The sequence below is a fragment of the Rhynchophorus ferrugineus genome, unplaced genomic scaffold (genome assembly GCF_030347505.1).
Source record: "Rhynchophorus ferrugineus isolate W39M unplaced genomic scaffold, kcgeb_rfMv2 rfM9, whole genome shotgun sequence".
Classification (NCBI taxonomy): Eukaryota; Metazoa; Arthropoda; class Insecta; order Coleoptera; family Curculionidae; genus Rhynchophorus; species Rhynchophorus ferrugineus.
Genome location: NW_027472588.1, coordinates 35,812,372 through 35,828,222, shown reverse-complemented (window position 1 = coordinate 35,828,222; position 15,851 = coordinate 35,812,372). Strand labels below are relative to the sequence as shown.

The 15,851-nt window shown below is 28.8% G+C and overlaps 1 protein-coding gene across 2 annotated transcripts in view; it reads right to left on the bottom strand.

Moving 5' to 3' along the window:
* Positions 1-591: 591 nt before the first annotated feature.
* Positions 592-15,851, bottom strand: part of Pdfr (Pigment-dispersing factor receptor) — a 73,464-nt gene continuing 58,204 nt past the window's right edge. For both annotated transcript variants that reach the window (XM_076413134.1, XM_076413135.1), the window contains 10 exons: positions 15,336-15,427; positions 15,150-15,279; positions 13,548-13,765; positions 11,868-11,937; positions 9,435-9,520; positions 3,932-4,112; positions 1,271-1,392; positions 1,154-1,216; positions 1,009-1,095; positions 592-863 (listed from right to left, as the gene is read on the bottom strand). In XM_076413134.1, the coding sequence (XP_076269249.1) occupies positions 788-863; positions 1,009-1,095; positions 1,154-1,216; positions 1,271-1,392; positions 3,932-4,112; positions 9,435-9,520; positions 11,868-11,937; positions 13,548-13,765; positions 15,150-15,279; positions 15,336-15,427 (1,125 nt within the window). In that variant the 3' untranslated portion in view covers positions 592-787. The remainder of the gene's footprint in view (positions 864-1,008; positions 1,096-1,153; positions 1,217-1,270; positions 1,393-3,931; positions 4,113-9,434; positions 9,521-11,867; positions 11,938-13,547; positions 13,766-15,149; positions 15,280-15,335; positions 15,428-15,851) is intronic.

Genomic DNA, 15,851 nt, shown 5'->3' with positions numbered 1-15,851 from the left:
TACAGATAGTAATAGGACAAATTAAAGAGAAATATAGTAATATACCTATAAATTATTGCGGCTGTAAAATTAATTGTAGTTTATAATTGTAATAAATGCATTTGATGTACTATAATGTTACAATAAATTATATTTAGTAAAATATTTGTTCAATTATTTATTTATATTAAAATGTTGTTATATGTCAGAGCCAAAATGTACCAAAACTCAGAGTTGCTGCGGCAGTATTGCGACGTTTTGACAGTTCTCCCATGTCACTGCTATTTTGAGTTGACTATATATTGTATATAATTTTTAAAAAACAATTAATTGTCCAGTACAAAAATAATAAGCTCTTTTATGTATTTTAGGCAGTTTGATAATGATGTTGCAATTATTTTTATAACTATTTCATTTAATATTACTAGATATTAACGTGATACAATTTCTTGCTAATACTTTTTTTTTAGTCAAAAATGTATCATTGTTAATATTATTTGCATACTTATTCACATAAAAGTATGAACACAACATTGATTAGTTTCATATTGCATATTCCCGAGAATTTAACTAACGTTAATTTTTACACAATTTTCAAATAAAATTACCCAACGAAATAAAATAATTTATTAAGTACATACATATACAGACTTAACAATTAAGTAAAAAAATAGTCAGGTACAAAAGAAAGCATTCACTTCTCAGGTAACTACTATGAAAATTATAAATAAGTTACTATAAATATACAATGTATAAAAATCAAATATGAAAATATAATAACAACAGGAAATGTGTAAGTCGAACAAAATCAACCCGTTTTGTTCATATAAACATTCGGCCTAATCATATCTTGAAATTTCACAGTTTGAACATCAATCCCATTTCTGAAAAACAAATAAAATTTTATGTTCCATGTTTTACAATCAAGGGCTTAAATTTAAACTCTCATTGTAAATAGCCTTTAGCGTTTATAATAATATAGTGTGTCATGTACCTAGAACTTATATTTATAAATAATTTAGTTATTACCTTTGAACCTGTGGGATTAAAGAAGTGTCAGTTTCAATAACGGTCACGTTAGTAGGCCCATCCTTCTTATCAATGATATCACATAAACTAGAAATAATTAAATACTATTAAACATAAGGACTACGGTATTAATTTCGATACTTACTCAATTTCCTTTTCTTCTGGAGATTGTAGAGGCTGATTACAACACGTCACGCAACTCTGCCGTCTGAAATCATTTCAATAAAGAGAAGAACGAGAAACCGAAACCGTATGTACATACGTTGAATAATTAGCTTCGTCAGTGCCTGCGTTGGATATGCGAGTGAACTGTACGCAATGGGAATTATCAGAATTTCTTAAATTAAACCTCAAAGAATATTTGTTCCTAATCGCTGTTTGTACCTAAAAAATATAAATAACATTACAAGAAAGTAACACGCTTGAACAAAGTTTAAAATATATAAAATATATGAAAAATATGAATGGATATTAGAAGTATTTGACACTGTGCACTCCTAACAAGACTGTAAATTTATACTTTGTTTTTTTAAATGTATACATTTTTTCAAAGCTCTACAAGTTGAATGCAGCTACTGGCGCAATTGATAGAACACCAGAGAGATCAATTTTCTTTTGAATTCATCCAATTAACCACTAACAGCTTATCTAACAGGAAAAGAAACAATTTGCCAAGAAAAAAGTCAGGTTGGCACTGGATTAACAAATTTTCCACAGTTATCCAAAAGTATCGCTGCTAAAACTGTAAAGTAATCGAAGGTACATAGAAGGTGCTTATAATCTTCTAGCCATAAATTATTAGAATTAAGACACATCCAACGGCTTACAACGACGGAAGCTTACAGTTCTTGGTATAAGACCGCCAAAGGCAAGTTGTAGTATCTGAGTTGCTTAACAGTAATCTATTGGAACTTGGGGACGCTAAAACTTGCCATGGAATTAAATTTGAGTAAAAACAGTCCTCTTCAGAATATTACCAAAGGCAAACTGATGGAAAAATGTATAGGCGATACTCATATATAATTTTTATATGACAGTAAGCTGTCCGGAGCGTAGAACGACCTTGTACACCTCTTTGGTCATTTCTTCAAAAAAGTCGTGCCATAGAGAAGGTTATATAGCACCATTAATACGTCACTTTATGCTCTAATAAATTGATTTGGTGCCTGGTGATATGTCGAGTAATATTATAAAGATTTATCGTTTACATTAGATTAGAATCAAACAGACAATATTGTCTGCTTGGTGGCTTGGTGGCGCGGTGATAAAGACCATGGGACGGTCCTCTTACTGTTGCGTAAATTTATGTTTATGATTGTTTAAAATTTGTGATTGTTCTAGGCAAGAGTTTGAAATCCGACAAGGAACATGATCCAGGTCACGCCAGTAACCAGACTGGGTAAGACCGGATGTATTCCGGGATGATTTCTAAAGTTGGTCACTCGCCAGTCGGTAGGCTTAATGCTGAGGACCGTGGTTCGGAGCCCACATTAAACTTTAGGTCCAGTCCATAAAATATAACCCTAGTTTAGTAAGATAAACCCCTAGTTTGTATAAGGAGACTTTAAAATGTATTAAAAAAAAATTAAAATAATATAATAAATAAATGCTAATTTCTGAGTTTTTTTTTGATAATTTATATTTTATCTAACAGATATTCTAAAAGGGAATATCATCACGTCAGCTAAAATAAAAAATAGTAGTATCGCTAGTAATGGTAGACACACTTAATTTGAAATACTAATAACTGGTTAAAATAATATTTTTAATTCTTACGCATATTTCATGGTGTTTAATTAACTCCATTTCAATTGATTGTATTTTCTTACAGTAGGCAGTTTTTGTTTTTGTTGTAAAAGTTGAGAAAAATCATTGAAATTAAAAAATATAATTAAAAATAGTAGTAAATTGAGTTAAATAATAATAAAATTATCAGAATAAGCTATCCTAGTCTTTCTACTAGTTATATAATATAAATGATTAATAATAGACAGAGGTAAAATTAATGATTTCATAATAATTCATTCTATCTATGAAATAAATAAATGTCTGTCATAAATTAATATACAGGATGTTTCTTATATTTTTTTCCGTGTGTACATTACTTGATAATATAGCTGAAATTGGAAGAACGTTAATCAAGCGTTCATTGATATATTATTTATTATTATAATAATACTAAAGAAAATTAGTTTTCTGTTAAAGACTTGTTGAAACGATATATTACGTGTCTGAATGAGTTTAATGATTATTCTCATGAATAATAATACAAATTGTGACTTATAGTATTTACTAGTCGCTAAAACTAGAGATTTAGAGAAATTTTAAGATTTAACTTGCTAGGACATTTCCCTATCGGATAATTTCTTTACCGCTAGTTATGTTAAATTTGAAGACAATAACATCAGTATTTAAGTTCAATTATTAACCTGAGTGGAATAATTGATTAAGCCTATTGAATTAAGTTGTGCTTTAAAGTATTCAGAATGATATAAAACTCATTTAAAAATTATGCTCTATCTAAACTAGGTGTTGTTGATTGACCAAAATAATTTGAATAATGTAAGCAACGTCTGGAAGTTGGTAATCATTCTTGTGACCAAGTAAAATTATCAGCAATAAATAAGATTTAAATATTTATTTGAGAATATCTTAGTATTTTTATCACATTAGTATTTATGACCATTAAATATTAAAGCCATTTTTCATTCAAGAATCCTGTTTTAATATTGACCATTAACTAAAAGCTATAAATAAAATAACGCAATGACATAAATGTATAAAAATCAATAAATATAAACCCTGAATACAATTATTTTATTAGGATAATTTCTGAATTGTATTAACTTAAAATCAGCCTTATACCATTGCAATAAAATGTACGAAAACGAATGGCTGGTTCTAATCCACTTAATAGCCTTACCTCCCCGTTCAAGAAGCAGTAAAACACGGCGACGAAGGTTCCTTGAAACGTATTCAGGAAATACGTCGTGTACGACCACAATCCGAATTTCCAGGCTGTCTTGAAATGATAATCGACCAGGAAGAGGATGTGAGCTGATCCCATCAAAGGCAGGAGAAGAATGGTGGCCCTGACCGTTTTCCTGCGAACAAGCAATAAAACGAAAAACGCTCAGTCTTAATTATTTCGAGTATCGATTAGTATTCGTCTTCAATGGCCGCGTTGTGTATGTAAACGTATTATGTTTCAGTTTAATGGGAATGTCTAGGTAGATAGATCGTTCTGGTTTATATCCATATAAATGCTAAGTAATTTCATATATTCATAATTTTAATTTGCTCAATAAAAATTTCTAAAATATTAAGGAATTATTTAGATTTTATATAAAACATTTTTTTCTTATAAGTTTAAAAACTGTTTCCAACAATTTTTATAAATGGCTTCGTCTATAGTACTTAAACTTTTAACTAATTTTAACAGATTTGTAATTCCACAGGCACTATAGGGTACTATTAACTAGCTTAGGAATCTATTATTATAATTAATATAAAATTCGATTGATACTTAATCTAACGAAATTTTAGGTCTATATTAACAGATTATATATCGTATGTAACAGGTTAATTGAAAAGTCCTTGAAAAAAGAATTTTTTTGGCAAAAGTTGTTTTTTTAGTCAACATAACTCCCTTCAAGGGCGATAGACTGATTATAGCGACTCTACAACATTTTTGCAATACGATTTGTCCTTCAAAATAGGCCTCCGTTTCGCCGATAACAGCTTCATTCGACGAAAATTTCTTCCCAGCGAGCATTCTTTTGAGATCTGACAACAGGAAATAATCATGGAGGCCAGCTCTGGAAAATACTGTGGATGAGGAAGCAATTCGAAGACCAATTCATAGATTTTTGACACGGTGCATTGTCTAGGTGAAGCAGTACTTTCTTTTTCTTCAATTGCGGCCGACTTCGTCCTTCAAACGGCCCAATAACGCTATGTAATAGTCGCTGTTGATGGTCCTTCCTTTTTCAAGGTAGTTAATGAAAATTATTCTATGCGCATCCCAAAATATAGACACAGTGCAGTACACTCGGATAACTGTCGATTGGACTTCGGAGTGAAATAATGGAGCCATGTTTCATCCATTGTTACATATCGATGCAAAAACTGGGGTTTATTACGCTCGATCATCTTCAAACAAAGCTCCGAATCATCAACTCGTCGCTGTTTTTAATCAAAAGTGAGCTCGCGCGGCACCCACTTTGCACAGAGCTTTCTCATACCCAAATATTCGTGAATGATATGATGTACACGTTCAGTTGATATCTTTAGAGTGTCTGCTATTCATTTTCAATTTACGGTCATTCAAAATCATTTTATGGATTTTTTAATGTTTTCGCCGTTAACAACCTCTTTTGGGCGTCCACAGCGTTCACCGTCCTCGGTGCTCACTTCACCACGTCTAAACTTAACATACCAATCCTTGATGGTTGATTTTCCTGTGGCAGTGTCTGGAAACTCGGCACCAAGCCAAGTTTTTGCTTCAACTGTATTTTTTCCCTTCAAAAAGCAATATTTTTTCAACACGCGAAATTCCTTTTTATCCATTTTTTTCACAATAACAAAAATGTTGCTTCACTGAAAATGCTATAATTCACTAATGACCATTTTGTGGGTTGACTTGACATCTTTGGGGTTAGGGCTAACTAAAAAACATATGGGTTTAATTCTAGTAGCTATCTATGTATCAGGCTGAAAACTTTTCAAGTGACCTGTTATAAAGGTTTATCATGATTGTTTAGATTGTATTTACCTTTGTAATTAATTGCTTACAGGTATACTTATTTCTATTGGATATTCCATTATATAGATATATTCCAGACAAATGTTACCTCAACATTATTTTAGGAAGAAAACTGCTAAAGTAAGTTGTCATTGTTTTACGGAAGCTGATGCTTTGTATAAGACCACTTGTAAAGTTTGAAAAGGTAAAATATTGGATGCATTCAGATAACCATTTACGCGTATAAGCTTTTGCGGTAGTTCAAGAGCAAGGCAACTGCTATTAATTGGCTATAAAATGAATCAATTTGATAATCCATAGCAATAAATATATCAAATTAAATATAATCACTGATAAATTACTATATTGGAAATTCTATCTGACTCTCCTTATAATCCAAACGTATCACTTCTGTGTTTTATATTGCACCGGCCAAAACAAGTGATAATTAGTGCATCATCAATAATTAGTAATCAGTCAATAAAATACCTTTACCGAAATACATATTAAAGCATTTAAAGCAATAAAAAATGCCTCTATGTGTTTATTCTAAAGAGAAATTTAATTTTTTTCGAAAAGACGTTCATAAACCAATTCGAAATATGGAAAATAATATAAGTAATGTTTTAATTTACAAGGTAAATCCAGAGTACTTGCAAAAATATTTCATATAATTTAAGTAAACCATATTAAATATTTTAATATTCAACAATATTCGTTGATATATAATTATAATTTCGCGACTATTGCTGTATCTGCATAAGTCGTAATGTACTATAATAATGAAGCTACTGTCGTTAATTAACTCGCAAATGAAACTAAAGTTTCAATGTTATGTTTTCATATTATTCTCATTTTCGCTTTCTTAACAGACATAATTAACGGTAAATAGAAGTTCCAAGTTATAATTGCTAATCTGAATATAGGAAAATTTCCTTTTACTATAGATAAGTGGAATAGTGTAAAACTTTAAAATTTCTATGCACAAGACAATTATAGTTACAATCGATTGATATGATTGTGTCTGACAAGGCATATAGAAATTGCACAAAATGTATATGTCTGAGTCAAAAATATAAAATCAGAGGCTAATTTTACTGAAAGCCAGTTGGTTGACGTAATTAATAGAAATAAATAATTTTTATAGAAATGTTTCAAAGTTATTGACTGATTATTTCGTAGTGATCTGTTTGCCAATTTTATGGTAAAAGTACAATTCCATCATTTCAAAACTTCTGAGATATTTAGACAAAAATACTTGGCAAAAATTACTTTCTATAATCACCATTTTCGAAGCACAATAACTACTGACTCATACATTTAAAACATGTTATAGTCAGACTAAATTGAATAATTGTTACTTGACAAATGTGAGCCTGAAGCCATCTACTAGAAAAAACCGAAATCATTATTACTTATATTATATATAAATGGTATTATATAAAAGTACTAAAATATTAGTCATGTACTATGGAATATGAGAAAAAAATAAATACCAGTAAATGTTCTGAATCGACTTATTGTTATTAGTAAATTTCAGTAAATATTTACTGTAATAGATCAACGTTCCAGTATAATGGATGCAAAATATCTACTTTGTAATACATTAGAACGAGTAAACATATATATGGAAAATTACTGACCCTATAATGCAACTAATAATTGAATGGAAATATCCTAAAATATATACGGCATCTTCGTTAACAATATAAGTATCATTACAAGAAATAGGTATGGACAGCAGAAGCAAAGCTATTTAAATAAATATCCCATGTTGTTACAGAAAATATTCAGAAATTTATAAGAAAATTTGATTGATATTAATAGGTTTTTAGAATTTTATTAATTATTAAATATAGCGATTGGCGGAAGTTTAACTTAACCAAGATTGGTATAAAATAGTCGTAAGATTATCTAGCTGATCGAAAGTTGTATGTAAGCCGCTGAAAACTAAATAAACTAAAACACAAGAGAATTATTTGTGATCAACTTTTTCAACGACAAAATAAGGATATTTGCATCACATTATTGGCGATGATTAAGAATCAATGAGCATTCCAAGCCTTATGGCTACTTTCAGGGGGTAATCTCGACAAATTATCAACGTCAATGTTAAATGCAGTTCATATATTATCCAAATGTTGTTCCACTTGTATAGAATATATAACCTATTGGGGCATAAATTCACTTCTTCTTTAAAAGTCAACATAAGGTTCTTATGACAATGTTTTTAATGACAATATTTTGATACTTTGAAGATAAGACTACGAATTGTCTCCCATATTTCATATGATAATCTTAAAACATATTTAAAATTATCTATTATCTATTAATCAATTGATAAATTGGGGATTAGTTTTGGGAACTATCGACTGAAATCGACTGTTTAGTAATTGACTACCTTTTACTATCGACTCTTTCAGTCGCTATTTTTGGTTCGAGTGAATTTACTTCTTTTACCAGTGACTATTGCAGTCGACTGTTTTCAGTCGCTATTGTCGGTCCGACTGATTTTGTTACTATTTACTATCGCCATGTACTTTCAATTACTACTTTTGGTTCTACTAGTTTCATTCGATTGATTTTTAACGTTTTGGTTCTGTCGTCCTAGCCGCGACCTTGACAAAACTATACCCAATTTATGCTTACATAGATTTATATGTAATATATATAGTTTTATGATTTTTTCGGTAGTTTGCTTGTAAATAGCAATATATTGTATATTAATATAGGAGAATTATTTAACGATATCTTTCAAGATTGTTAGTGTAGTAGGGTAAAACGATGAAATTGTGAATGATTAATAGTAAACTACTATTGACTGATTTTTTGCTAGTTTGCTTGTAAATAACAATATATTGTATATTAACAGAGCAGCATTTTGGAACGACATTTTTCAAGATTGTCAATGTAATAGGGTAAAAAGATTGAAATTGTGGATGATAAATACCTTTTACTGTTTTTATGGCAATAATAGGTAATATTCTGATTACTCTCTCGATTTTTGTTAAAAAATATTTCCATTTAATAATAAATAAAGCATTTACCTTATTTAAAAAAGCTCTAGTAGTTATTGTGCGATAATTTTTAATTATGTCATGAATTCGTTTTTTTTCTATGATTCTTCTTCTATTGTTCTTTAATTTTTAGGTTTTGTTTAAATTCAATTGTATTGTCTATATTTATTATAGTATATTATTTAAAAATATCAATTAACATATTAAAATACGATTAAAACATTGGTAGGGTAATATTCCATTTAGAAAGAAAATTTCTTTTTACAAATCCACAGAACAAACAAATATTAAGGTAATTCTACTTCGTTTAAAATGAAGTTATTAATTCCAAGTTAATAGTACTCAGTAATTACTTTTTTCGTTTTCTATTTTAAAGTAACCATGTGAAGAAATATTCACATCTCCGTCTCGCTTATACTACCATTGGAAAATATAAACACATATAAAATTAACTGCTCCAAGTAATTATTTCCGTCCTTTCCTCTCAATTATAACAATTTATACTGAAGATGGTTCGTACATCTTTGTTTGACATTACGAGTTGATAAAAATAGTCGAACAATAGTAATTACTATTTTCAATCGCTAGTTTTTTCAATCGATAGTTCCCAACGCTAATTCTGATCATAATAATAAAATATAAATGCAGAAAATAATTTTACATACCTAATCTGCTCCAACTCACTGGACCTCGATTGTCGTAATTTAACTACCAGGACTCTGATAATCCTCAGCAGGAAAATTAAGTTAATCTGTCAAAAAAATTGGAATTGCATTAATTTTAAACGTAGAATTAAATTTAGATAATCAGTAATAGTTCTAAAGATTAAGGACGCTAAATTTGGAAAATTCTATTAAAGCATTTTTAATTGCAGATAAAAATGGTAAAAGTTACCTGAAACTTGAAATCCGATAAGAAGAAATTTATTAATAGCATGAAATCATCGTTTTTTAGTGAAATATGTTAATATACAGAGTCTAATAAAAACTCTCACCTATTTTTGCAGGTATTTCTTTTTAAGCTTGCAACATTTATTTATTAAGAAATTCTTGGCTTCAACAGCATTTTGTCTCATCAAGAACATATGTTTATTTAACACACCAAATCACTTTTCCATTGTTTTCAAAATATCATGTTGTTATGTGTGGTGTAATGGTGTTAGGTAAAACTATTGTAAAATCAAATGTTTGGAATGGCAAGGCAAGTGTCGTTTTAAGATAAATACCAAAGAAAAAGTATACTTGGGTACAATGGGATATTAAAAAGGTGAAATTGGAACCCTTTTTGTATATGCTTCAAGTTTGAAACCTAACCGAAGATCTTTGTCGATATTAGTTTATTTTATAATTTTGAGATATTTTGTGTTTATTAATTTTCCAAGTTTATGATTTCTTTTGTAGCCTTTATTATTTGTACTTATATTAAAGTATAGTAAGTGTTTCTATAGGAAGTAGGTATTTAGGAAATAACAGCTTGTTTGACCCCATAATTTTTACAGCATTTACAGTAATAATAAAAACGTATATATAAAAACGAAACGAAAGTTCGCAATTTCCACGCGTAAATGTTCCAATAAAATACATAATTCTTCAAAGCTCAGAGCTTGTGCTCTAAGTCAGAAAAGTCACCAATGACAAACTGAAGGAATCTCTAATAAGGTCTTATATGAGCAGAAAAAGGTTTTTTCAATGAATTTCAGACAGGACGAATAAAGATGCAATTCCTAAGTACAATCTAAATAGAAAGTCATTCATTACCGTTCATTACGCTTTATGACTTTAAACTGAAATGGACAGTCCGTGTTTAATCAATGATCATTTAGTAATTGGAAGATAAATGAGGCGATAAGCAAATATCGTAATCACCTAAAGTTCTTTAAATTAAACATTTTTACATTAAACTATTCAAATAGAATTAGAGGTAAAGCAGACGAGTTAGTAGAAATTTGTAAGATTTCAATTAAAATTAAAATAAACCTTTTATTATTATTTATTACCAGCAAAGGGGGGGGTTAAATAAAAAGTACTGTTATAGGAAAAATAATATTTAGCTGTTGCTTGTTTTGGTGGATAAAAAGAGTCAATTGAATCGAAATATAGGAATAGCATTCAACTATATACTTGCCAAAAACAAAGAAAGCTTCAGAAAGGGTAATTCAAATGCATACTATATTATTCAGTTAGCTTATGTTCACTTTTCTATTGGGTGTGGCTGTGTGACTTTCTAAGTTTTTCTATTATAAATTTTTAATTGTGTTAAATATAAATAATTGTAATAAAAAATTGTAGTATAAAATAAACAGTCGCTTGTATTTCTCAATATCTTTTATAGATATAGGGTAAGGCAAAAGTCCCGCTACCATTTTGATTGCGCTCAACTTTTGTATTGTGTAGACGTCCAAATTTTATTATGGATAAATATGTGCGACAAGAATGAACAGAAATAATGACAATATTTATTGAAAATACTCGTTCCATTACTGTCACTCAGCGGAAATTGCGTCAATGGTAATCGTGGCATTTGCCCCCACCCTATATTATTCTGAAATATTATTACGTTCAGGAAATAAAAATAAAAATAATTAAACTGTTACAAAAATGGAATTTTGTATTAAAGGTAACTGAAGACGGTATGATTTACGTAGGTAATTATAAGTCTTCAATTATTGCTGTATAAAAGAAAATTTCTGGTATATTCCCACTTAAAATTGTATAATTGGCCTAATGATAATTACAAATATTTGTTAAACCTCAATTTCATTGTATTTTATTGTTAAATAGTATTTATATTGTTATATTATGTAAATATTTTTATACAGAAAAGTTTTTAAATAATATATATGTTTTAAAATTTCCCTCTAAAAATATTCCTACTTGTGGCGCACTCTGCAGATCTGACGCGCAAAATTTAATTGCCATTAAATTAATAGGATATTAATAATTAGACCTTCTATATCTGACTATTATATAATTAATATTGCCGAGAAATCATACTGAATATGTACACATACATATTTATTGTATAAAATATGATATGGTAAAACACAAAAGCTAATTTAAAACTTTTACTCTCTGCAATAGAACAACGTTTCCACTTACCAAGATGAGCACGAATCGTGGACCCTCCAGTATCCAATAGTACGGCAAAAAGTAATAATAGAACCAAGTCCTGAAAACAAGAAACCATTTACTTTAAACTTCGCTCGCCCTATCGTCCGATCAGTTCAAAACTCATTAAAAACTGTTTCAAAGCCGGCCAAATTGAAAATAAGGAGCAGCGAGCTGGTCAAACTAAATTTCCTTCCACTCAGAACGCAATCCGTTGGTGAACTCCATTGTTTTATGCATCCATCATTTAATCTTTGTCATAATGGAGATAGGGAAATAAATAAAGGGAGACCAACTTTCGGTTTTATCTTTTAAAATAGGAAAATAATGACATTCTGTTCTTTCATTTATAGTCAAGTTTCAGATAGGTTTCCGGTTGGAAGTAAAATAAACAGTATAAATCGTTGACACGATAAGAAATTATAATTTAAACAACATCAAATATACTATTTTTTGTATTTTGTGAACAAATAATTTACATATTAATTGAATATTAAATACATGAAAAAATAGTAATTTTAAAATATCTCATATGTGCATTCTGGTCATTTATACCCAGTATATAGACACCAAACATGCCAACATAAAAAAACATCTGCTGTGTTTGGTAGCATATGAAGGGGGTGCTTTTTGACAACCTCATAACTAGTCAGTCGAAAGGTACTATAGCCAACAGCTTTAACTAACTTTTATTGATGACAATGAATCCTGTTCTGTTAAACAAAATATTGTAAGCTATATGGTATAATAGCTAAATAAAATAATAAATAGAAGAGCTGTGTTAATATAAATTAAAGTAAATAAATAAAGTCCGATTTTGTAATAATTTTTGGCTGCTATTCATATAACATATTTGTTTAGAATTTATAATTATAAATTAAAATTATTGCTTAATTAAATATATTGCTGCAATTCATTTATTTCATAAATCAAAATATATATTCAGTCCCTGAAAGATATACAATAACTTTAATATCGCTCATATTATGAAATACCTATAAAAATTATTTTTGTTATTTCAATAACAGTTTCAACAACAGATTATAATGATTTTACAAAATTACTATGAATGTAAATTGAAAATCGACCAATGCACTGAATTGAATTTGTTTTGGTCTTAGTATTTGAGATATCTCATTGTCGGAAACAAATGATGAAGATAAAATATGAGGAAAAGAAAAAGCCATAACGGGGTCTTTTTTTCAAAACTAAAACCTTTTAAATACTCTTCAACCTTAGGCAACCATATATGCTTATTTTATTGAATATTTTGATTTATATTTCTTTCCTAAATATTTATTGCTTACGATAGAGTCTAATAATTTCAGTAGAATATGTTCTTAGCAGAATATATAACAAGAGATGGAAAAAATGAAGAATCATATGAGAGTATGAGGCAAAAAGTATCTAACACTATCAAAGAAAATCAGTTAAAATAAATACAAATTATCCAGTGTTCTGATATAATAACTAAGCTAAGACGAAAATAGTGCATAAAATAGCCCGTTATATATATATATATATATATATATATATATATATATATATATATATATATATATATATATATATATATATATATATATATATATATATTATATAAATATACAATGCGTTGTAAAACTTTGAAACAAATAAATATTGATATAACATCATTATTTAATATCTTACCGTCGAATGTTTTTGGCAATCATTACTCCTAACCAAATCAGTGTCATGATGGCAGGTATTATCCATCCTGCCCAGATATAAAATTTGATATGTAAGTGTTCTTGAAATACTGTAACAGTCACCATGTTATGCAAATAAAGTCCTTCGATAAACATCCACGTAAACATGGTTGTTTTGGCATATTCCAATAATACTGTAGAAGCCTTTTGTAAGTGGTACTACAACATATATTTTTTAAAAATTAATAGATTATCTGTAAAATATTGCAGAAGATAACATAAAATGGATTTTGTTTCATTCACAATACCTTTAAAATACTTGAACAAGGATAACTCCAAGACAGTGCACAGTTATACCATAATTTATCTATTTTACACAGATTAGTTATGTTAATTTTATAAAATCATCGAAATTACGATACATGATCAAGAAATGAACTCAATTCAATAAATATAAGAGTTGTCAATTATTGAGAGTTGTGTTGTCTGTGTTGGTAAAGGCAATGAAGTATTAGTAAATATTGCTTCCGATTAACATGCTAGATTACTGGTTACTAGTTAGTACAATCAAGATGACGAGAATACTGTTTTTTCGTGCAAATCAACAACCGGCATAGCCAATAATTAATAGACATAATTTTCGCCCAAAAAGATTTAATAGTTTTTAGTATGTTATTGTCAAATACGATAGTATTTAACATCTCCAAATATACTCGAAACATAAGCGAACAGGTACCGACATGGTTATTTTTAGCAGTTTTATTACTGATACAAATATTCACTGACTATAATTTTAACCCATTCATTTAAGTTTCACTCAAATATAGCTGGTACGTTAATGTTACTTTTAGTCGTATCTGGAAGTCCATAAAAACATAATGAGCCATCAGCAAAATTTTAGATATGTTTATTGGTTCAAAAAAAAATATTTACATTTAAACATATTTGAAACTGAGTTATTAAGTGGTAAAATTAATTACCAGCCTTTTTAATAAAATGGTTTATTTAAAATTAAATGTAAAATAAAATGTATTACTAAGAACTGTTCATCTGTTACTGTTCATCATTAACCATAACACATATCCTTCCGTATTCCAAGGAGACCTCTTGTTTTAAATGTAATCCATGAATCAAATGATCTCTTGAAACCTTCATAAGAAGTGATTTCTTGCTCTAAGAGACAAAGTACCATTGATTGAAAAAGTAATTTGAGTTTTTGTTTTTGGTAGGAAATAAATTTTTCACATGGGTATTGCTAAATTGTTAGATGGGTAGAAAATGTCTTTCCGGAATTTAGTAGTTCCAAACCTATCAAACCACTAGCATCATCTTCAGTGGTTTTCATTGTTAGTGAAAAAAGAGATATAAAAAAATCTACTTCTGCAATCTCAATTTTTCAATTCATTCAATTTCAACTAGAACGTTCTATAAAACGCTATCTTTCAAGCGCGCTATAATATAGTTTCATTCAATAAGTTCCACTAGGAATATGCTACTGAAACCATCATATAGGAAACTCCGAATTTACTATTTCTCCAACCTTATATTCGTTTGTATCAACCATTATAAGTACTAAAATAGCGAACATTAAACGTATATTTACCTCCTCGGATAGAAATTGTCTGTTCTCATCTAATTCTTGATCAATATATTTCACAAGTCGAAATGTGACCTGTAATATAGTAGCTAGAAATAAATTGATATGGATTTTAGTGCGATTATTTTTCAACACCCTGAAAATGCCAATAAAAAATGTATTATTGCAAATAACTTTATCGGATAACCTCACCTGTAAGACAAGAAAATGTACAACGATACTGACAGTGATATGAACGACAATGACAGGCCAACCAATTCGATAATACGTGTTACTCTTCCTATCTGAAACAAAGAAAACTTTTATGAAACTGCATAATGTGATGGTAGATATTTTAAAACTTATCAAATATCACGTTATAGTATAACATTTTAAATGAGTTATTTATTTGTTCTATGATGATAACTTGTTATAGAGATATTTAGAGATTTCTCTCATTATAATATATATGATGAATATAAACGTGTGTTCTAAATAATAGGTCGCAAGAAAAGCAATTTTAGTTTTGCGAATTGGATATACAGTGATATTAGAATGACTTGATAAGGAAACACGGCAACAAAGGACTCAAGAACTAAATATAAAAAGGTAAATATGATCTCTAATGAAAGACAAATACATTACTTGGATATAAAATTGTTAATTAGGTGGATTAGACCTCCCAAGAGATACTATAGGTGGATTAAAAAAGAATTCAATGTAAATATA